The sequence below is a fragment of the Branchiostoma floridae genome, chromosome 9 (assembly GCF_000003815.2).
Source record: "Branchiostoma floridae strain S238N-H82 chromosome 9, Bfl_VNyyK, whole genome shotgun sequence".
Taxonomy (NCBI): Eukaryota; Metazoa; Chordata; class Leptocardii; order Amphioxiformes; family Branchiostomatidae; genus Branchiostoma; species Branchiostoma floridae.
In genome coordinates, this window is record NC_049987.1 from 10,006,203 (window position 1) to 10,030,179 (window position 23,977).

Below are 23,977 nucleotides of genomic sequence, written 5' to 3' on the forward strand. Positions count from 1 at the left end.
TTTACATCTATCTTGAGAATTTCTTTCATGAAATCTTGGTAACATCTATATCGTCATACTGTAGACAAAGTAAAAAGCAAACATCGATTCTATATCAAAAGTTTTACTCTAGCACGGTAGACTTGCATGTTGTAGAACTTGACTTGAGCATATCTAGAATAAATGAGTGAATGAATAAATGGATGACAAAAGAGAAATGAGCTACGTGAAATGCAGAGTAATCAATTACACAATGTAAAGGAATGTAGTGGAAAGTGATCGATGTATTCAAGTATCCAAGATGGATTGATAACTTTGTATGTCTGCTCTTTGGACTTGAACGTATACATAAGCATTAAGAAAGACCCCGTCTGACATATATGAAAAGAAACACCATATGCCTGCGTGGTTATGTAAAAACAAGTATTTGATTCTTCGTTAGGGTGAAGGTAGACCAATCTGTCACTGCTGCTGCTGTCGCCACACGCCATGGAAAAGTGCCCGAGAAAGTTATCTTTAGTTACAGTCAGTGGCTTACTGCTATGATATAGCAATATCAGTCATGAGCATACTTCAGAATTTCATCATGTTGGCAGCAGGACGCCCAGACGTTTGCAGTGATTGCAGTGAGAGTCAATCTCTGCCGAGTAAATGTGGGTTCACACGTGCGTATATGGTTTTGGCCTTTACTTTTCCTCCTCAGGTCGCTGGAAAACTATAGGAATTGGACAAATATATCCAGATACATGCCAGCGAAGTAATCTCGTTGCAAACCATACTCATCAGACGCTAACTCCCCTATCATGTTATGTGTATATATTTCTCAAATTTCTACTATTTTTTTCCAGCGTCCTGTGGAGCCTGGTAGAGGTTAAAATCCCTTACGGACTAGAAGATCATACGCAGGTGTGAGCCCGGCTTAACATCCCCATTCCTCTAGATGATGATCGTGCTGCGATCTCACTGAGACCTATGTCAGATTTGTGTAACCTTTTATAATGGAAATATCATACAAAATACAAAAGTATGAGTGTAAAGACAACATAACAAAACTTTTTTTTTATTTATTTATAAACTTCGTTGAGAGAAACTCGAAATTTTAGGGCAAATGCAGGAGTGGAATGGGGGTATTAAACAACATCTTGGGCAAAAGTGGCATAGCCATAGGTGCGTGTGTCAGATTGGTTTAGCTGTGTGTGATTGGTCAACCGTTAACTCCACCCAGAAGAATTGGTTTTAGATATGATGTAACTCACATTCTTATTTCTCTACATATGAAATGGGACTCGCGATCTTACATGAACTAGCGTAATGTCACGTTGACTGACATTATTCTGTAGATGATAAACTGAAGGTATGTAGATTTAGTACTGTGCATCTGAAACAACGCGTTTCGTTCCCTTTCCAAACCTCCACGTTGTAAAGTCATCTTGGATCAGGCAGGTCACCTACCGGAAGTTGTCGGAAGTGCACCTGTGCAGCGAGTCGACGGACATAATAACCAACCATACCCAAGCCAATTATATCGAGCATAAAAAGTCAAAAGTGCACGAAGAGCTCGAGGGTAACATACCTCATTTATTCTGTTGTGTCTACAGAGAGTCACTTGTGTGACTTTATGATCTCAAAATGAATATTGTAACAGTGTTTATTGTTTTCCTGAACTTAATACACAATACAAGAAATGACTTCGAGTCCAGTAATTCACATGTTAACATGTTTTAGACCCCAAAAGGTTTATTCTTTTCGTGCCAATGACGATAACGGAAACTCTCTGTTTTATGTGTTATGAATAACACGCATAGAACTAAATTGTAATCGTTTGAACTATGAAAAGGTTTTTCAACGACCCCTGGCGACATTGTTTTGAAGTACAAAATACATGTCAACCAAAAACTGAAATAGGAAAAGTATTCTTTATCCACTGTGGTCGTTAAAGTTTTTTCCTCAGTTATTTGGTGCTTTTATTAATTTTTCGTGATTTCATAAAGCCAGTACAATCACAGATTGCAAATCGTATCATACATAAATCTGCCTTCATGTTTGGCAGGTGTCTAGACAATGGCTTCACAAGTATACCGTGGGATCAGAAAGGACATTCATTGTCCTTTCTGACCTTTCTTCGGCAGCCCTGGTGACTTTGCTGTCTGGTGCCGTCTGCTGGAAGCAAGGGGAATTCAGATATTCCAGGAAGGATTTGTTGATACAGAATAACTGCAACAGAGAAAGATGGAAAACATCTCGAAAGCTAGCTGTCATTGGTATACAACTGTTTCTAAGCAGTCGTCAGCGTATCGTCTTTCTCTTGATTAGAAATAAAAGTAAGTCACTGTTGATCGAAAGATGTAGTTAAAGCCGCTGGATCCTTTAATTTCCTTTCCCAGGTCACAAATGTCGTCAGCATCTGCGGTTAGTAAAGTCCAGTTTCGTTTGTCTTCCCGTTCTATAAGGGCTGTGTTGAAGGCAAATGTCTTCCTCATAGAACTGTTCCTTCTCGTTGCTAGGATAGTCGATTTTTCGTTCTACATCACCTAAGGGGTTAAAAGAAATAGTTAGATGCATGATATTGCAGTTGGTACTGTTAATACATGTCTTAGAACAACTAACTAGAAATTAGTATTCAACACTTTGGTTTTCTTACATTATAACGTAAAATGTTTCATCAACATGTTATTTTGCTATGCCTTTCGAACAGATAAGTACTCGTATTATCAAATTTGAATTCAGTACCGGTTTGGCAATATGCTTATTAGTGCATATATAGTACATGGGCCCCCAAATAAACAACTCACCAATTAAAGATAACGATAAAGTTTATATGATAAAAGAACATTATGATAACAGTATGATAAGATATAGTTTTATCAATCACGATTTTTTATTATCATTATTATTTGAAGTTTGACTACCAACTTACTTGAATGTAGAAGGTCAATCGAATATGTGTTTCTATCCCGCCGAGCAGGAGAGCTGTGTATCGTTGGTTTCTCAAAGTGCTGCAACTCTATCGCAGACCTCTTAGTCGGCGAGCCGTTCTTCTTTCTGTTGGAAATGACATAAATCGTTTAAACGTTTATTTCTACCATTGGATATCCGTATCGAAAAAGGTTTAGGAATTCCACTAGCACATCATTTATTAAGTCAAAATGATGAAATAAATATTCTTAATGTTGTTTAACTGAGAGCTGCATGCATATGTACATATGTGTCAAAAATATTCTTCAATTTGGACTTACTTTTTGTTCGCAGAACCTCTCGTTATGCAGTAAGCTATGGACTCTGATTTTGAAGATTTTTCTGGGGAAATGGATAAAATGTATTTTAGTAGCAATACTAACAAGCGTTCGCAGAACTCAACCTTCGTGAAATGGGTGAGGGTGTGGTGGCTTGAGGGTGTTTTTTTATAGACATCTCAGGGGCTAGCGAATGAGTGAGCGAATGAGTGAGATAGCTCTGGAGATGCCTTACATAATCAAATTTTATTATACAAATCAGGGGCTAATTTGCATAGATAATGAGGACAGTTTGAAAGCCTTCTTCATTTCATAATAGCAGATACTCAAACATAAGACACATGTAACTAACAAAGAGAGAAATATTAGCCTAACTGAGTATGTTCGATTGGGCCACAGCAAGTAAATTTTATGGATGACATCCGCGCGCGCATTAATGTTCGCAAGATTTCGGGAAAAAAAACAAGAATTTTTTCTTCTGCAGGGACCGTCAACATGACGATAAAGTACCAAAATTAGCAAATATATTTTGTTGTAGCCTAATGATTGTACTTGTACAAGTGACACTTGCGAGGTACCCAGGACTGTAGCTGTAGAAATAAAACTTATTGGATATATGGAAGCTATGAGTGTGCTTACCAACTTTGTTGATGATGCCAGTCTACCACACTAGTGTCACTTTTACCACACCAGTACATGTCTTAAAAACAGGAATGAATGCCTTGTTGGCTCTGATGCCATGTTTTGTCCCTTTAATTCTTTTTACAACAGTGGTCACAACTTTATGGTGCCTATTTTTGAAAATGTAGCCATCTTGTTTGTTTTTACCTATCTTGTTTTTTTTCGTCCCATCGCACTTTTTTTGCAGTCTGCAGAGGATGTCATCCATAAAATTTACTTGCTGTGGCCTTGGTAAAAATTCCCGGAATTTACAACAAGTCTTACGCACGTGCGTAATTGCATCATCCTTTTGGAGGGTAATAACACGGGAAGGGTTGACGGATCGTCATGATTTTTGATCTCTAGGTAACTTGGGGGATGCCTTCCATAATCAAGTATTTTATGCAAACCAGGGGCTAGTTTGCACAATTAATCAATCCGTAGCATTTCATAACAGGACAGTCAAACGTACATATATTACATTTGTAACTGAAAAAAAAGAGATATTTATAGATATATATAGATATTAAATATGCAAATTGCTACCTAGCTCCGCAAAGTAGTACGTTATATACTTCCAATGTGTATAATGGACTATCGAGATAAAACATGTCAATATTGACGACTTAATACATTGCATGGACGTTTCCACAAAGTAATATAGTTTTCTTGTACAACCCCTTTAAGTATAATATACAACTGCTGCAATACAGATAATTATTTTCGACTTGTTGCTTGCAACAATGATGATGTAACATTCTTTGTTTCACAATGCAGTCCACTACATTGTGTATCCCATATTTCTAATGTACAATCCCTATAAACAATCTCATCAATGACTACAAGTTACTGTGAAAAACAAACCCTGCTTTTTTTCAACAATGTATTATAGCGGTAGTAACTGTTACATGTAAAACCCTTTTAAAAGTTATAATATATGCCCCTGTATACAATATCATCATTGCTCTTATTCTTGGTGTACAGATTATCAAATCTTATGGGAAACATGTACACCCCACCATGTATAATGTACTGTCCCTATAGTACCATTTTTTTGTTAACTTTTGGGGTCACTTCCTGTGGAGACGGGGTAAGTGCAGCGTGGTAGCAGCATGACGTAATACCACCTAAATATAGCACGATTGCGTAATACCCACTCATGGCCACTGTAAAACCCATTTTCCACGTACAAACATCCCCTGCAAAACCGTCAGAAGCAACTAGACGAAAAAACACCTCGTACGTTTCTTCTCCTTCTACCTACCTACATACGAAATATCAGATCAATCTGTCATGGTCTTACGATGCTGGACTGTTCACAGACATGCCCTATATAATGTTTCTACACATACCTATTGTATCATGAAAATTACCACCTAATTTGCATAACAAGCATACAATTATGTACATCATTACGTAAGCTGTCTGCATACCTACAGTCATTAACATCCATCAACCCCTTCTTGCATTATTCCTTCTCTAAACCTAAAACAAGAATTACTTTCACCGCCCCTGCGAAACCCCTAGGTGGCCCAAACTTACACACCTTACTATGCTTTTACACAGCTACCTACCACTTAAAAATCATCACCCAAACAAGTCCCAAACAAAAAATAGCAAAACCGGAAGTTCCGCTGCCATACCCTAACACGCCGCTAGAGCGCCCTGCCGTAACGCAATTCCTGCCATTCCTTTGTCATGTCTAATCCTACCCACATACCAAATATCAAAACCATCCATTTACGCGTTCCCTAGTTATCAGGCTGACAAACGACCCCCTGACATCAAAACAGCACTGACTACAAACACTTCGTTTCACGAAGTGAACAATTGCAGCAAAATATGAAAACATATGTCTAGGGTAATGTAGTCTCATAGTGCATGCCTATTGATATTTTTGAACCTTCATCAGGGCAGTTACTTAGGCCCCCTTTCCACTAGAAGGCGATCGCGCTGCGCTCTCACTGCGACCTAAATATGATATGTGTAACCTTCACTTTCACACTGGGTATATCATACAAAACGTAAAAGTGTAACTGAGAAGACAACAAAACACACAAATTGTAAAAAGATTCGATTCTTTTCTATACAATTCGTTGAGCGATCTGTCAGTTTTAGGTCTCTGAGAGATCGCGGCAAGAGCGCCGTCCTAGCGGAAATGGCCTAGAAGGGATTATCATCCAACAAATAAGGACAATGACCAAGGCCATAAAAATGTCACCATGGTTACTGGTATACTCTTTAGTGATTGATTACAGAGCAGTGTTTAGTTAGGCTAGACCATGTGAAAGTAAACATTGTGTATTTGCTTACAAATGTTACGTTTCTATCAATTTGGTAATCGAAATGAAATATTTTATCACCAAAAAAAAACTTAGAACTAACGTTTGTGTCCATATTTTCAAAGTGTACATGTCGTCTGCTAACTTTCATTACTTACTTTCCTTCCTATCCCGTCGGATCCAGCCCCTCCTGATACTCAGAGTGATGATGGCAGCAACGGCAAGAAGCATCCCCACCGCTGCAGACCCGGCAATCACACCAACAACAGCTACACGAGAAACTTGAGGAAAAAGACATTCGGAATGTAACTTTGTGTACAGAATACACTCAAGAAAAGCAGGAAAAAAATTCTCAATGTATTTTAGAATTTAGAAAGCAACAAATACTTTCAAGGTTATTTAGCCTTTACGGTAACGAGTCGACTCTGACGTAATTTTACAACATTATCAAAGTGCTTAGTACCTGAAACTGTTAGTCGAAACTCTCTCAAGTCCGAGCCGAACTTGTTGGTTGCCTTGCACATGTATGTTCCTGCAAGGTCTTTTGTTGCAGAAGATATAGTCAACTTGCTCTGTATCTTGTCGCCGTAGACAGTTTTAACATCTACGTCACCTTTACTTTTATCATCAAAGTCTCTCTGACCACTCCGACCTCTCCATAACCATGTGATCTTGTCAGGAGTAGGGTCGCTACGGATTAAACAGGTAAGACTGACAGGCTCGCCTCTCGTGACAGAAACTGTAGACGAGACGTTGAGGACCTCCGGTCTACCTTGGATGGAAACAGACGGTCACATTCACGAAGTGTAATCATCACTACAGTGCAATCATGGTCTGCAATATAATCTACAGAGGATTTATATATATTATTATGTAAGAGCATTGTCCGACGATTGCCTGGCAATTTTAGGGATTCATCGTTCATACGAATACATTATTATTAAATACTAACATCCCCTTCCTAAATAAAACCAAAATAAACCTCAGAGCAAAGAACAAACAAACTGGTGATGTGCAACAGTTGCAGAGAATCTTCCGAACAGTTTGCTGAAAGATACAGTAAAGTATGCTTTGGAAACTGTAATGTAATGAGCGGACAGTACCTACGACGTTGATGAACGTGCTCCTGCTCACTGCTTGAAAGCCCTTGCTGTTAGCGACGCATTCATACGCCCCTTCATTGGCATACCCTATCTCGGAGAACGCTAGAGGGTTTTCATAGAACACCCTGGTGCCAATCCGCCTCCATCGGACTCTAGGTTTCGGGTTTCCTTCTGCCTGGCAGTTTAAAGAGAAACCGGCTTGTCCGTACATAACCGTCGTCTCCTCATCAAAGACGGATTTGATGAGGGGTGGGACTAGAGAAGGGAAATATGATAGCAAAATATTGCGGAATTTGACAATATTAGTAGAATATTTCAAATATAGATTCCCACTTGGCTGACATTGCTCTTACTTCTACTTTTCATCATACTTATCATCATGACACCACTGATTTTTGATTTGCCATTTTTGTGCTAATATGCACTTGTTACTTTTGCAAGGAGACATAAGAACTCTATGGTATAAGTTTGATATTGATCATCATGAAAAGACCCCCTCGCATTGCCTTAAATTGTGATGACATCTCCCGTCCACTTGACAAAAAACTGGATCAATTGCCTCCCTATAAGAAAAAAAAGCTAAGGGCAAATAGGCACCCTGGTATCTTCATAACAACTGCAATATGGTGATCAATCATTTCAAGTGAAAATGATAAATATCTTACATCTGACATCTAATGCCATCGTCCCAAATCCGTCTGGTTTGACTCCATTCCGCGCTGTGCACTGGTACGTGCCGAGGTCGAAGCTGGTCACATTTGTCAAAGTAAGGACACTTCCTCTGCGGTAGAGACATATTGATTTCGTCTTCAAAACATACATGTAATTCATCACAGAAAGTGAGGAGGCTAGAGGCTAGAGGCGCTGAAATCGCTGACTCTCTCACCCTGTCCGTATGTGATATATGAAAAAGCTTTCGGGATATTCCCAGCCGGTATCAATCAATAGGTTACGTCCGGTAGTTGATCCTAGTATCAGCTCATGAACATCGCTGTCGGCTTGTTTGCAGTCATCTGTCCACTTTGAAATTCCCTTACTTTCTACCATTAAGGTTAGTACGAACATATTTCAGTTTTTCTACAAATATTTGTCCAATTCATACATGTAAGTGTAATTTAATATTACCTCCCCAGAGGTCCTTGGGGTGAGCTGTCGCCGAGTCTCCACCAGGTCAATGATGCTCTGGGATTGCTGTCAACCTCACAGCTCAGGTTCGCTGACTGTCCTTCAGTCACTACAACTGACATCTTTGGGACCTTAACAACTGGAGGATCTACAGTGGAATGTAAGTGTATTAAATGACATTCCGCTTCAGGGTCTAGAAATCTAAAACAGCAATCAAGTTTGATAACGTTGATAAAATCCATATCCAGCATCGGCGCACGTACACAACACGCGTAACCTTATCAATGATAGTATACAATTGATTTCCTTTTGGGCAAATTGAGAAGAAATATGGAGGCTGGTTTTATGGCCAATTTCCGCAAAGCAAAGCAAAATAATAAACTTAAGGTTAACACATAGCCGCTACTAACAGAGAACAAAAATACTTATACCGGTGCGCTTTTGTACTATGGATTTCCGTTTTGCATGTCCTTTATATTCCGCATAGATGCCACAGTTATATGATGAATGAAATAATCCATGGCTAGACTAACCACAATCCCCACCGGCGACATTTATTACTTCTACATTTCTCTAAAGGAACACATTGAGTCTAATATGCCAATATGTCATAGATTCATCGAAGATCATTCCTTAGATTTGCAAGTATGGGGCAGCACACATAAGGTAAGGCAAAATTTGATATATTTTTGCTTGATGTAGTACATATAAAATCGATTACTTGTGGCTGTAAGCATTCTAGGCGACGTATACGTAGTTGAAAAAGTTTTTGCTATTAAATTCAATTTGGATAATGATGTGTTTCATACAAAGACTATCTTAAATTTTGCATTTGTCTTTGGTGACTTAAGGTGCGCTCCCACCGCACTTAGTTCAAGCCTGCGTCACTACGGGGTTCGTTCACTGCGTCACCGTTTTGTTACTTTCTCGATTTTTTTATAATTTAGATATTGCATGATATGTAGAAGTATGACCAAGAAGACGACAAAATACACAAAAAGAAAGAAAAATCGTTCTTGATCTCTGAAATTCGATGAGTATCTTTCGAACCCCACAGTGACACAAGCTTGACACAAGTGCAGTGGGAGCGCACCTTTACCGGCACTTGTACACTACTAACCCCTAATAGATGGTGTTACGGCAAGATAAAACATTTGGAGAGAACGGAAAAATATACACCAACCGAATAATTTAATTCTTAAAACTGTACTTACACCTAACTTGAATTGTCACTGAAGTGACCAGCGGGTCAGTAAGGAAAGGGAAGCCCTGGTCAGATTCACAGCTGAAGTTGGCTCCATTATCCCATTTGGTCAGGAACGAGATCACCAGGTCTAGAGATATTCTTCTGACCGCTTGCTCTACCATTGCTTCACGTGGCAGGTCTAACCGCTGTGTGCCGTTATACCAGGCCAGGGTCGGGAGCGGGTCGCCCCCTTCAGACCGGCAGGACAGGATGAGACTTTTGCCGGCTGCGCGAGGTGACAGGTCGCCGAGTACGACAGGTGATGACGGCGGGGGAACTGTGGAACGTGAGCAGAGGCATTGAAGACATTTATTGACATCCTATTTATACTGTTGTTGCTTCATGGGTAAATAGTTGAGGCAAGTGCAAGGTGATGACGATATTTTTTACACGTTATGTTCGTCTAATTTAATACTTGTCCTGTGAGGTTCATCTTTGCAACAAGACCATCTGAAAAAAAACTTTGGTGTGCGGAAAAAAACCTAAAGGTCAATGGAACGTGAGTGGCTTTTGGTATTTCTTAACGTTGCCTAGAACATCCCTAGGGCTGATACCGAAGGGTTTATTTGTAACTCCCTTACAAATGTATTCCAATTTGTATTCCATTCTGAATAACCCACCACAACCACCCACGCGGCTTCCCCCTTTCAATTGTAAAATCCACCTCTGATCTTACAGCGGAAGACAATAAAGTCCATGTTGGAATGCAAGACATACCCTTCTGCGGCAATGTGCTTCTGTCTGATCCGCCGGTAGTCATGGTGAACCAATACTTCTTCATTATGACTGTTTGGGGAGTTCTAAGTAACGCTAAGGATCAAACGGTAAGCGTTGTTCCCACATATGATGGAAAGGTTCATCTCCAACTGCTTACATACGATCAAAGACATCATGACTTATCGCCTTAGCTTATACCTCAAAATTATGGTACGTGTCTGAGGGTGAAAACTTGAAATATTAGATGAGTCGGAGGAAGGCGCCGAAAAGTACCATGAAGGTTTTTGATAGCTCAGGTATACTTTGACTAACGATGAGTTCTCTGCGATCGAAACTCATGTCAAACGTCGGGATATTTGAAAACCTTGTCTACGAGGGGTGATCAATACGTTCTAGGCCTCACCCAGAAATAATAAGCACAACTCATATTTCGAAGTATAACGTCTTTTATGAATTTGTACCAAAATACAATTATTGTGATCATTGCTTTACTGGTGACACCCAGCAACGGTAAGTAACCTACTGACTTTCAAAAAGACGTTGCCTGGAAAGTAATAGTTCAAATTTGGAGGGTATTGATGAACGGCTTCATACTACTAAGTTGTGCCTCGAAATTTGAGATGTGCTTCTTATTTCTGGGTGAGGCTGAGAACTTATCGATCATCCCTCGTACGTCTCATATATCCTACCAAACCATGTCTTTGTATAATTATAGAAGTAATCATCAAAGAAGATGTGCTTATGATCAGAAAGCTACTTATTTCTGTTCTCGGGCTTTAGAAAATTGCACATTTCCTATCTCAGTATCCATTGCTATATCATGCGAAGAAGTGATTAATAAGTTTATGTCATGTGCGAAGTGCTCCCGATTGATAGATTAGGTTAGAAGTAAATGATCTTCAAATGATTTCTGTTGTATCTTTTTTGTAGATGATGTATCGATTAATAAACCCATTGACATGGTTTGGGTCAGGTAATAATACAAACATGACACATGTAGGAAGAACTCACAGCACATAATTTGTTGTCGCGGTTATTACAAGCTACAATTGCTGCATTTTGTGACAACTTTTTTTGACACCAATTCTACAGAAATCGTTTTGAAGACGATCCATACGGCTAATTATGATGAGGTCCATTCATCTTTGTCCTTGACTTCTAACCAACAGGAGGGAACTAAAGCATCGACGCAGAACAGGAAGTCGTAAAATTGCTTTGGGATGGCAACATTTCCTGTGAGGGAGAGTAATACCCACAAAGTACTGTGCCTGCGTTTAATCTTCCTACAACAAGGGCCAATTTTTATTGATTTTATGCGTGCGGCCTTTAGGCGTGCGAATTCCCCCACAGTAGAAATAATAAGGGGTCTCACAGGCACTGGGCGTTATTGGATTGTGTAAGTCTTAAAAAAAACTTTCCACCTGAAGCACTTTTACCCAACGGTTGGCAAGGGTATGATTATACAGGGGAAGCTTTGCGCATCAAAGGGAATCTGAGGCACACGTGCACCAGCTGTGTTGCTGACATATGCTGAGAATCACATTAGGGGTGATAAAATAAGCACATCTGTCTATGTTAAGGTTGCAGAAAGGTATCAAAAGACCTACAAAAAACTCACCGACGACAGTCAACCTTGCATCCCTCGTGTCCGTGAATGAGAACACCCCGCACCGGTAGTTCCCGGCGTCGGCTGGTTGAGCATTCGTCACCCGCAAGTTAAACTCTCCGCTACGGTTATTACCGACGATGGAGAATCGGGGGAATTCGGGATCCACGACGCTCCCCGAGGACACGTGGAACGGTTTGCCGTCGGGTTCGGAAGGATTGTACTTGTGCCAGTTGACGACGTCACTCGCTGAGAGCCCGCTGAATGCGCAGTTCATGGTTACGTTGTGTCCGACTAACACGGCAGCAGATTCTGGAAACACTCGGTACAGGGCTGATTCCGCCATTGCTGTTCACAGGCACACAAGGAAATATGATCAAAAATCAATAATCTGTATGTAATTGACACACGATAATAACCGTATGTTTCGAGTTAGGTGTATTATTTTGTAACGTGGCGACCAATTGGAATCACATGCTTAATCTAGCAAATAGCTTTACCTTATTACATTGTTAATAGTTTACAATAGATTCCAACTAGCAGGCAGTCGGCTGTCATTCTGGTTTTATGCAGTCAGTAATATCCCAACTGACCTAAAAGCGCTGCGACCTAATCTTTGACCGAGCGATCAAGCAATTTCACACATAAAACGATTCATTTTACGCCTGGGCAATTGTTGTCTTTTAAGTCGTACTTTTAACTTTCGTATAGCATTCTTATCGAGGTCAGTGGTTGTATTGTACGTCCAATTTAGGGCGCAGCGATTGTTGTGTAGCAGAATGAGAGCAGACATTCTGAAACTGTTTTAGGACGTTCACAGAACAAGACATTATGTAAGGCATGGTCAGCAACTCTTCCGCAAATAACAAGGCGTTATTGAGACAGCACGGTTTCTTAATAATGCATGCTGTCCTCTTGAATAGTGCATAGATTCTCACTTCTAAACGTCCCTGACATTCATGAAATGACAAGTTACTTTTTACTGCCTGGTATTTTGCAATCGCGCAGGTGGATTCAGGACAAACGTTAGATCTCTGCTTCCTCATGTACAGATTGGGAAGAAGGAACCATTCATCGGACGCGATGGATGGGAGATAGCATCACTTCCTCAAGGAGATGCTCAGGAGGAAATCCAGGATAAAGAAGTATCCGATCGACTCACATAAAATAACCATTATAGGTACGATTTTGCAATCCACAAAAGCCTAGTAACCAAATATAACCTTAAGGATGAGTATTCCTTAGGGGCTCTATCAAGGCCGTCTTAACGTAGACTGATAGCTTTGTCTTTATCGTCAGCTTATTGGTTCCGGATGAGACTCTAAACCCTAAAAGTAAGCAGAATAGTTATTGAGACAGGTTTTCGCTAATGAGCCTTATTTTTATCTGGAAGTGTCTGGAGAGTAGCTGATTTAGGAAGGAAGATATCCGATACGATTCTCTTTACTGCTGGCGGCGTAGTCAATAGTGATGTGTTTGGAATTCGATGAGCAGCTGGGTGCCTCCTCCTGAAACTTTGACCGAAAGGCACACGGTATATGGAATCAATAAGATGGTACTTTTGTGTTTTTAAGTGAGCGGTCATTTTTTTTATATATAGGTATTTTGCTCATGTCTATCAAAAGAAGTATCATTATTCAAAACTAATATGTATGTATAAGAGAAAACATTTTAAGTGATGAGCAGAATGTACATCTGTAAAGTTGAGTTTCTCACAGTTGAAATGTTCGGTGTGGAAAATCCGCGATTGATTGTTTGTTTCGTGTTATATCAAGCACCGTTCCTCTCTTTACTATCACCATTAGACGGCGATCTAGCTGCAACCTAAGTTGGATTTGTGTAAACCTTGATTTCATAATTGAAATATGAAATATGAAAAGTAAAAGTATAACTGAAAAGGCATATGAAAAAATTTAAAAGTATAACTGAAAAGGCAACAATACATACAAAGCCGTAAAAAGTAGATTTTATCTGTGAAATTAGTTAAGTGATCTGTCAAATTTTAGATCGCATCAAAATCGCTGCAAGGTCATTGTCCAAATGAAATGGGGTGGGTGATAGCGAGCACCACTGTTGTTATACATGGCCTTCAGAGCACCGCCACTCGTCTTAAGTATCACCATGATGACCAAGTATGCCTGTCTGATAGATTGCAAACAAATAGAGGGTAATTAAGGAGGATTCAGTAGAGTTTTCCACCACCTGAGCTGCAACAGAACACAATTACGTATCGGCACACTGAGAGGCCCAAGATAGTCTGAGAAGAGCCAGTGTAATTGGAAAACAGCACTGCGAACAGCGCACAGATTACTTTGGAAGTAGAAGAACTGTAACAATTACGTGCACGCCTGCCAGTTGCCTGGCGTCAGGATCTGTGATTTATCCTCTGGTTATTGGTGCAGTCAACAATACTGACGGTACAAAATAATGAGGCATACATCTTCATACAAAAGTATTGATTGGTTATGACTGATACAATCTCAAATACTGAAGATCTCATCTGATAAATATAGTCAACGTCCCTGGGAAGCTCATGCTTCAGTGTTTAACCCAAAGTCACTAATAGAAAAAAGCTACATATTTCCGTGAATTACTTGTCAATGAGACAGGCATTTTAATGTAAATTTAGATACCATAGACACGATATAGTACGATGGTTATTTGTGGTGGCAGTTCTGGAATATCGGACGGATACAGCAAACAATTGTGTCAGGTCGCCAGTTCGAGTAGGCTATTCAAGTCCTGTCAATGTCCAGTGACGTTCACAACAAGTAATGATGCCGATCCATTGTACCTCCGGAGCCATTGTGTCGAGAGGTCGTGTTTAATGGGTAATACAAATGTCAAAGTAGTGCGCGCTCATATATAAAAATGGGCACTTCATACAGCTTACGACATGTGAAGTCGACTTCAGGTGGCCTGAATGTGACGGAAAATTTATTTCCTTGTGACGAAATGGCGTGGAAAATGGCTAAACTACCGACGGCTTATTACCTCTCCGGAAAAATGTTCAACCGTAATGATGATATGTTGACAAATGACCTGCTCCAAACGAGGCGGGATTGGATTCTTCACCCCCTTTCAAGATCTCCTAACGTCTCTTCGTCATTGATTCCAGTAACGAGGACTATGCCTTCTTGTCCACTCGTTCGGATATACTGGCATTGTCAGGAGTGTGATAACTCAGAACACGGTTCCCAGAGGCTCTATTAGCCGGAGCCAAGAAGTGTTCCCGAAATGAAGCGGGTCGCGCCCATTTCATCCGTCTACCTCATTCATGTAGTGTGACGTGATACATGGCGAGGTGTTGCAACAAATCAGCCAGAAACGATGGCGTGGAGGTTTCCTTTAGAAAACAAGTTCTAACACATTCCCAAGAATATTTCCAAGAAGGATGATACGATAACGAAGACACAGTGAGTCATAGAGACACGAATTTACGCCTGCTAACAGATAAGTCTTTTGTTCCCACACGTATGGGGATTTCATGGCGTATTTGTAATGAAGACTGCTGGATAGAGATATTTCACCACCTTGCTGTTATCCTAGATATGGGTTTATCATAATGCTTTTATTTGACACGTAAGTTATTACCAGCATCACATGTTTGTACTGAAATCATACAGATGAAAAGTTTCACGGTCAAAAGTACAGAAGCATTCGAAACATGCTGAATTTAACGTCACCGTAGGATGAACTGGTACTACCGCTTGAACTGGTAGACTACTAATAGGACGGAATTCTATCAATATCTCTTCTCTGCTTTCTCCCTCTACCTTTATTATATAAAATAAAGAACACGAAACAAAAAAAACTTACCTATAAGTGTGAAGCATGAAATCCACACGGAGAGCGACGAGGAAGCCCCGGACACATCAGCCATCTTGAAAGCCCGGAACGCTCGGCTGTAGAGACCCTTTTCACGTCTACCGCCGAACCGTTCACGCTTGGTCTTCCAATCCTTCAACATTACACATCAATGATCCTGCAAGAAAAGAGACAGGTAGAGCCTATCCCTTTCCATTTGGTACGTTACAAAAATCGATGGAACCCAGCTCTAGCGAGCATGCTACCTTCCCCTGATGCTGGCTGACAGGACTTTCCTGGGGGAGATGTAATACTGTCTGCGCTTAGACTGTACAGACAGATCGTATCGTGAATCATTTGTATTCAAATATCAGATGATTATTTCCTATACATAAATTCAGTGTAATTCTTCCAATCTTTATCTTCAAAAGAATTATCCTAGCCTTCAAGGGTACGTTCATGGTCCATTGATAATCTCTGCCTTCAGTTTAGGTAGAAATTACAACCAACAGCAAGTGACTGGTAGAATAAAGTATCAGTTTAAATGCGGAAAGTCCTTGATGACTGGAACAGTGATGGTGAAAAATAGAAGTAAATGTATCTGATATCTTTCTTTCATGTGATCAAACAAAAGACATACAGGAGTCCCATCACGTATTCTTTAACCGTCATATGATTTTTACGTTATTTCTTCCATCATTGGTCGTTAAAGTTACAACTATGTTATCAGACATGTGCAGACGCTGTCAGTGCCGTTATTGGTGCTCTCTTCTGACAAGGTCTAATCGTAAAGACACTGCTCAATTAAAATCGTTTGACGGAGTTTCGCGTCCGGTGTACCTCCAAGCACCAATAACTATTCATAAGGGTATGACTGTTTCCCTTCACGGCAATGTGTCACTGACAACGACCTTCGATTTGAATCTTCAACTCAGTTTCCTTCCTTTTATGCTTGTATAGATAACAATGATGAGTTTCCAAAGTCTCATCTGGTTGAGCCGTTTGCGTTATCATTATCTGAAAACTTGTTTTTGAGGAGTGGTAAGTTTTTATTAGTTCCAGTGCTAAATGGAACGTACGTAGCATGTAGCTCATTTCCTAAACGTTTCAATGTGGTCATTAAATCATTGCAATGGCCTCTTTTGATGCAACATTACGCTACTGTATTAGTCTTAAAGACAAATTTTCACTTTTCTCGGCTGATTTGTGCATTTATAAACCATTACAGGCTACTCTTAATCTGACTATTCAGCCGTTTCTTTTAAATGTCAGTTCGGCACATGAAGATACAAAGAGAAGAGAAAACAGGGGCAACTTCCATTTTCAACATCAATTTGATTTGGTGAATATCACTGGCCCCCAGCCAGTGCTATAACTACACGCAACTTTATCTCATATCAGAAAGGCCGAAATGAGCATCCTAAAGCACCGAGAACTAAAATTTACAATCATTAGCACTTCATGCAACAAGTCATACCTTACGGAGCTGATATTTCGATTGAAGTACAAATAGCCTTTTGAATCTTTTAACGCGTTCTAACAACAAGCGTTCTTGGCAACAAGATTCAAGCTTGCGGCAACTGGTAAAAATTCAACAGCCTTTGGAGACCCACGACCTCCTGACATCACGCATGTAATCTATATCACGCAATAAAACGATAGGTTGTCGTTGTGAATACGTCCGAGACAGCGATACCCGTCGACACTAAGTGTACAAGAAATGTATCGTGGCGCCAGGGTAAATTGTGGCATGCTCTCGACCATATATTGTAGGAAGTGGATCATGACTAACAAAACTGAACATTTGAAAAAAAAGGTTCTGTGATTTTTAAAAGTAATGGTTATATTGTATATGTATATATGTATAAAGGCGGGAAATATGAGTTACTTAGCAGGAAAAGTCTGATACCCCCTTTCCACTAGGACGGCGCTCTCGCCGCGCTCTCTTTTCGACCTAATATTCGACAGACCGCTCAATGAATTGTATAGAAAAGAAGCAAATTTTATCCATATATACCCAGTATAAATGAAAGGTTACACAAATCCTATTTAGGTCGCAGTGAGAGCGCATCGCGATCGCAGTCAATTGGAAAGGGGTCCTGATAGGTAACGAAAAAGTTATCGATCTAGAGCAAATACGTACTGTGACAGAAAGTGCAATCTTGTGTTCGATAATGGAAGTTCGTTATTTCCCTAAGTTACAACAGATATGAGATAGTAGAATCTGGTGTTCTTGTCATTCTAAATCTACCCTCCAGACATGTACGGGGTCCATGGTGCTGTCTAATCCCTCCTATAAGCCCACCTTGTGGTTTTGTGTCTAACGGATCGCTTGGTCCGGATGAATAACATTGATTACGGAGGTCTGAGGACCCAGGGGTGTAAATGATACATGGGCGCTGACCACTAAACGTGAAAACAGGTATGTTTAATTAATTCTGCCCTGTAAGCTCCAGACGCCCCTTTTGGTCCAGATGATTAACAACTCGTATGCCAATTGGCTTTCAGGGCACGAAGGCAAGCAATCCACCAGAGGACCTTACGGCCGTTGCAAAACTGGTTCAGGGCGCACCATAAAAATGGGCCTATAAGGTGTAAATCCGGTCGGCCTTACATATTTCTTGCGGACGTCTTAGTTTCCAACATTCTAAGAAGTGGATCCTGCGGACGGGTGACAAAAGGAGCAGGCTTTCGTCTTTGACGTGGACATGAATAAGCTGTATAATAAGTGGCACGGTAATGTGTAAACTTTGCCGACTTTTGCTCTGCCTTTAAAGTTGAAAGCTGCATCAAAACAACACATTGTTCTCCACATAGGTTTGAAGCTTGTTCAAGACTTAGTTTATGCGTGTATCCCAATTAAGACAGGATTTGAGAAGGAGATGTAACTTCAAACGTTCACAGGAACATATTACAGCACGCACAAGCAAAACTATGCCAAGGCACATACTCTGGCCAAACCAGTCTCAAGAACACACTTAACTGGCAGTACATTTATACACGCATCAGGCATTAGACAATGTACCTGGAACGGGCATCATGACCAGAGATATGAGTGAAAATGGCCTCAAGACTCGTGCTCATTATTGCCACTTGACAGCTATAAACCATTTGACTAGTCACAGGAGTACTGAGTAGATTTTTCTCGCCAAATTTAGTATTATTTTTTTTAGTATCTATCTTTAGATACATGGATTGTGTTCACCACATCATTTTATACATGCAAAGAGTGTTCATGTGAACTCGGTGTTTTATCCTCAGCAAAACCCAACATTTTTAACCGAAATTTTTATATGGAAGTTTTCCATAGTTGATGCACAGAACAACTAACGTCCGTTGATATATTGCAATGTAAATTTATTTCAAAGTCTTAAGATATCTTTTGATGGTTTTCCTCTTCATTTCAATGCTAAAGAGCTGAAATTGGTGTCAGAAGATCGGATGACCCCTCCTAAATGGTGGCAGATAACCATTCTCCTACCTGTCAGGTGCAGACACATCATCACTTATAAAACTATCTGTCATACGATTATTTCTTCTTAGGAATTCTCTTCGCGGCCATGTGCACGACGGTGTTCCTGGCCTCCCGCGGATTTCGTCACGGCCTATCAACCTCTCGTTTCATGCAATTCCCCTGTCGGAATTTCAATGTTACTTAGCTTCCGGGTCGGTGATGTGAAGGATAGGATTTACCTGTGCTTCTGTACATGATAACGGATGGCGGATGAATTGAGAGAAAAAAAACTTGACTCTAACCCCAAAACAAATAAAATAGCTGCCTGGTGTGATATTACACTTTGCTGAAAGACATGCCCTTGTCAAAACATTCATATATATCCTAATTTCCAACACCCACCAGGGCGCCATTATGGCATCTCTCATGTGCATGTGGCATTTCACGAGCATGGCACCCATACTTTATGTGCATTTTGATAACTGTATGAGGTTGAGTTATTTCGTTGGCAACTCTGATTTTACTATATGAAATTGCCTTTTGGAATGAAATTACAATTTTTCCAGTAGAATTTCAATAATACACAGACGCTTTATCAATTCCTGAGGTACTTAGATGTACAATATATGAACACAATCAAGAGGCATCTGTAGATGAATGTCAAATTAACAATGAAAAAAGATGTTGAAACGAGATGGAATTCTCGTTGGTTTTTAATGAGAACGTATTTCAGGCAGCTGTATCTGACTTTGCCCTCATTTATATAGATGGAGATCGCACTACGACCTTGTTGGGACCTAAACGGGAGTTTGTTCATGGTTAAAACATAACTGTAGCATAAGATGTATAGGCAGTATACTGAACAGACAATACAACAAGCAACAGACACCAAAACATGTTTCCTTTTCTACGAAATTCTTTGAGCGATCTGTAAAATAGGTCACACCGCGAACGCAGCGATGTCACTTCGATATTCTAATAGAAGCCTTTGTAAGCAGGAACGCCAGTATAATGCAACCAGGGTGACATTTGACTGCCTGTTGAACTGCATGCTCATGAAATGGCCATTACCTCCATAATAGAAACACGGTAATGGCACTGCGCCTTCAGCGAGACCTACTCTATGAGTTTGTTTGGAACGAAAACCTGTCCCCCATGGCACATTCACTTACGTCTTCCTACGTCTACGAATATATAACCGGTGTTTTAATAGCATAAAAGCACTTGATATGTTGCGTTTTCCTAAGAAATAAAATATTGGAAGGTCATAAGATCATCAAATATCAAGTATAGTCTGAAAGTCAGATGGTCTTTCTTTTCAGTAAAAACAGCTTAGTTTATAAACATTGTGACATGTGAGTTAAGATTATACAGAAGATATCATTATTACATTCAGTTCTATGCCGAGGGAAAAGCTTTTTGTAGAGTAAGTAATTAGGTAGTATATGAGATCTTGAAAGAACAAACCAAGGATCTTCAGGACAATAATCATCAATAAAAAAAATTCTCTGTGGAAATAAAAAGAAACTCTGGCAAAATTCTAAAATAAAAAGAAAGAATAAACCTACTGGTATCTTTTAGCAAATGTACAAGCTATTTGCTTCTAAAACTAAAGAGTCCTAGACAATGTATATAGATACATGTATAGCTACAACTCAGTGCCACCTAGTATACCACAAATCGACAAAAATAATACTCTTTTATGTTTCACATTGGAATCCCGGAACATTGATCTTGAGTGCACTAACTAACATGAAAAATTAACTATCGATGAATTTTGATAAACAATACAATTTGATACTGCACACTGTTCAACGTTGTTGACGTAGCTGAATGAAATACAGTTGTTGCTTCAAGTCAGAGATGAAACATTACAATGCAATAAAACCTGTCATCCAAAAGCTGTAGAATTCCGAGAGGGTACCCAGCGATATTGCACGTGAAGCCCTCTGACATAGAAAAGTAGCTTTTGATAAGACTTTGTCTTGATGTGTCGTTTCATCAAGTCCGTGATATTGGAGATGTAATCTGAACAAAGCCCACAGAAGACGATATCGTCGCCGTGATGCGGGGATACATCATTTGATTTGTAATGAATAGATTTAACGAACAGCTAACAGCAGCCGGCGGCTCTGTCGTCGCTCAACGCCTCCTCTCGTGCCAAGTGACTAACAGACCTTATAATGTCTATTCATTCCCCGCCAGAGTCTATACTGTCAGGAGACGCAACTTGAGCTAAACAGTAACGTAGCTACAAACGATTGTTAAGAAGATTATATCATTTCGTTTTTAGGGGATGACTATCTGACAATTGTTCCGAAGATTGCCTCCAAGGAATGGATAAGAAAATGACAACTATTTTTCAGCTTTTACAAAAGATTAGGCTGTATGCGCCTCGACGAAGTTGATGATGAGGATCAACAGCGTAGCTAAGCTGTATTCATTCATCATCTTCAGAAAAAGGCGCAGTTAGCATAATCTGTCCATCTGAGGTACCATTTCGTCCAGAATCGTTTAGCATTTATTGCCTTTTCGGTGCAGTAATCCCGACGCTATTCCGAAGTGTCGCAGGAACAATTGTGCCCAGACAGAGGCGTGTCGAGGCGGCTCCATTTGTCACCACCCCGCGTGCTTTATTTTTGCGCTGATAAATGAAAAGACGAAGTACCTTCCTCTGGCTCTCATGTCTTTTAGTGCCCCACGGAAGAAGAGACACGCATGTTGTAGATCATCGCAAGCACTTAATTTCATCAACTAGGAAACACACATTTTAAACCCTAATACAGTGAATAGTGACTGGGGGCTACAGTTACGCTGATGCACGCGTTTGAATCCAATAGATTTCACGATTTCACAGAGATCATCCCAATAGCGATTGAAATAAAATGTCATATATCTTCAATTCAGCACATCTTCTATGTACTGTATGAACGTACTAGTTTCGAATGGTCTAATAATTCATCGGTTGGTGGTATCAACAAGAAATAACACTACAAAATGACAAATCTAGAAATGTAGGGCGCTAAGAACGGGAAATACAGGATATGAGAAAACGAATCCAGTAAATGCTTTCCAAAACGACAACAGCTTGAAAAGATCACAAACTGGGCAGCATTGTCAAAGGCTACCTACTGATCACCCGCTATGGTCAACCTCTGGCTGCTCTCTACTCCCTTCTCGTTTTTTGAATCCCAGCCTTTACATGTTACTCAAGAGTATTACGTGACATGCAAACAGAACAGCACAGGGAACTCTATCAACTCACCTGTCGTTTGGAAAACAGTTCCTACGGCCAAGAAGTCAATGGTTTCAGACGTTGCGGTCATCCTGAAACCCAAAGTGTCGGCTCCTCGTCTGTGTGCAGATTTGCTCCGGACGCCCGTGTCATTCTTCAGCATTACACGGCAATGATCCTGCAAGATGCCATGGAGCAACAGACAGATCCATTTTCATTCCGTCCCTTTCGAAAATCAATGAAAGCCAATGTTTTTCGAAGCCCACAGTTTTCCGATGATACCTGCACGCGTACTGCAAATGGTATTGTCAAGACCACACGCGCCGTGCAGTGGTGATGGTATTCTAACCTTATTCCGGATTCGTGGTGACGTTGACATGATAATGACCGACGCACTCTGACATCACCCAAAGGAATCCTCATCTAAAGTTCCAAAGGTTCTGTTATCGAGCTAGTCTAGACATTCTCGACTTGTTTCACACCTTCTGCAAGTTCACCAGACTGCTATTGCGACCCAGATTTGAATAAATGGTACCATTCGCAATCCACCTGAGAATATCCCCTCTACGAGGGAGGACCGGTATGGAAATGCAACCGGTTGTGATTTAGCCTCAATTCATCACTATAAATGTCATTGATCACGCCGAAGAATGACGAATCGGGCGAACAGAAGGACAAGGTGCCCTATGGAGGCGTAGCTCGTGCATGGGGCACGGCTTATCATATTTTCCTATCAGAACCCAGCGACAACTAAAAGAAGGAGATTACGCTTTCATTTTCAAGTACGCTGTGCTCTTGATGACAGCCCAAATCTTAATTAACGACTCTTTAAATCCGCGATCGCTTTATCGTCGATGAACAGGCGGCACTAATTTTATCCTCCTGAGAGCTCAATTCTTTCATTACGACGCGCGCGAGAAAATCCTCCTGGAAATCGGTTTTATTGTTTTGTTACTTCCAGCTCTTAATAGATTGCAGCAATACTAATCAGGGAAACGTGGTGGAAGTTTCGAAGATTGTAATGAAAAATTATTATTAAAAAAATGCCCAACGTCACGTAAGACAATTTGCTGTTTGATACCTTCGAAATAGGGTTCCTAAATGACTCATTTGCTTTGATTTGTCTGGATATTTCTTTTAAATTCCTTTGCTACAATCGTTCCACCATAAACGGCATAAAAACACAATGAAGACTTCTTCTCATAGTGTTGGAATGCGACCTCTTCCAGCCTTAGGGATGGATTAAAATTATTATCTAAAAATGCCCAAAGTCACGTCTAATACTTTCGAAATGGGGTTTCTAAATGACTCATTTGCTTTGATACGTCTGAATATTTCCTTTAAATTTCTTTGGCTTTGCTAGTATCGTTCCGCCACAACCGACATAAAAACACAGTGAAGACTTCTTCCCATAGTGTTGGAATGCGACCTCTTCCAGCCTTAGGGATGAATAAAGGTCATGCCTCTATGAATATTGAGCATCCCCGTGTATGCATTGAGGGCACTTTTAGCACCGAGCTGTTATCAACA

The 23,977-nt window shown here is 40.3% G+C and overlaps 1 protein-coding gene across 1 annotated transcript; it reads right to left on the reverse strand.

Moving 5' to 3' along the window:
- Positions 1-1,558: 1,558 nt before the first annotated feature.
- Positions 1,559-22,918, reverse strand: LOC118422440 (hemicentin-2-like). Its single transcript, XM_035830003.1, has 12 exons — positions 22,478-22,918; positions 15,771-15,936; positions 11,964-12,299; positions 9,597-9,905; positions 8,383-8,530; positions 7,923-8,038; positions 7,258-7,512; positions 6,618-6,926; positions 6,313-6,435; positions 3,216-3,276; positions 2,897-3,021; positions 1,559-2,510 (listed from the first exon to the last, which is right to left on the reverse strand). Exons 2-12 carry the CDS (start codon positions 15,919-15,921, stop codon positions 2,377-2,379), a joined length of 2,067 nt encoding a protein of 688 aa, XP_035685896.1. The 5' UTR covers positions 15,922-15,936; positions 22,478-22,918; the 3' UTR covers positions 1,559-2,376.
- Between the last annotated feature and the right edge of the window lie 1,059 nt (positions 22,919-23,977).

Excerpts from the sequence above, each read along its gene's own strand:
- LOC118422440 (XM_035830003.1), bottom strand. The coding sequence starts at position 15,921 with ATGTTGAAGGATTGGAAGACCAAGCGTGAACGGTTCGGCGGTAGACGT. Across the intron at positions 8,531-9,596 it reads AGTGACAATTCAAGTTAGGT|ATCCTCCAGTTGTTAAGGTC; the intron begins GTAAGTACAGTT and ends ATTCCACTGTAG. Across the intron at positions 7,513-7,922 it reads GATGGCATTAGATGTCAGAT|TCCCACCCCTCATCAAATCC; the intron begins GTAAGATATTTA and ends TCCCTTCTCTAG.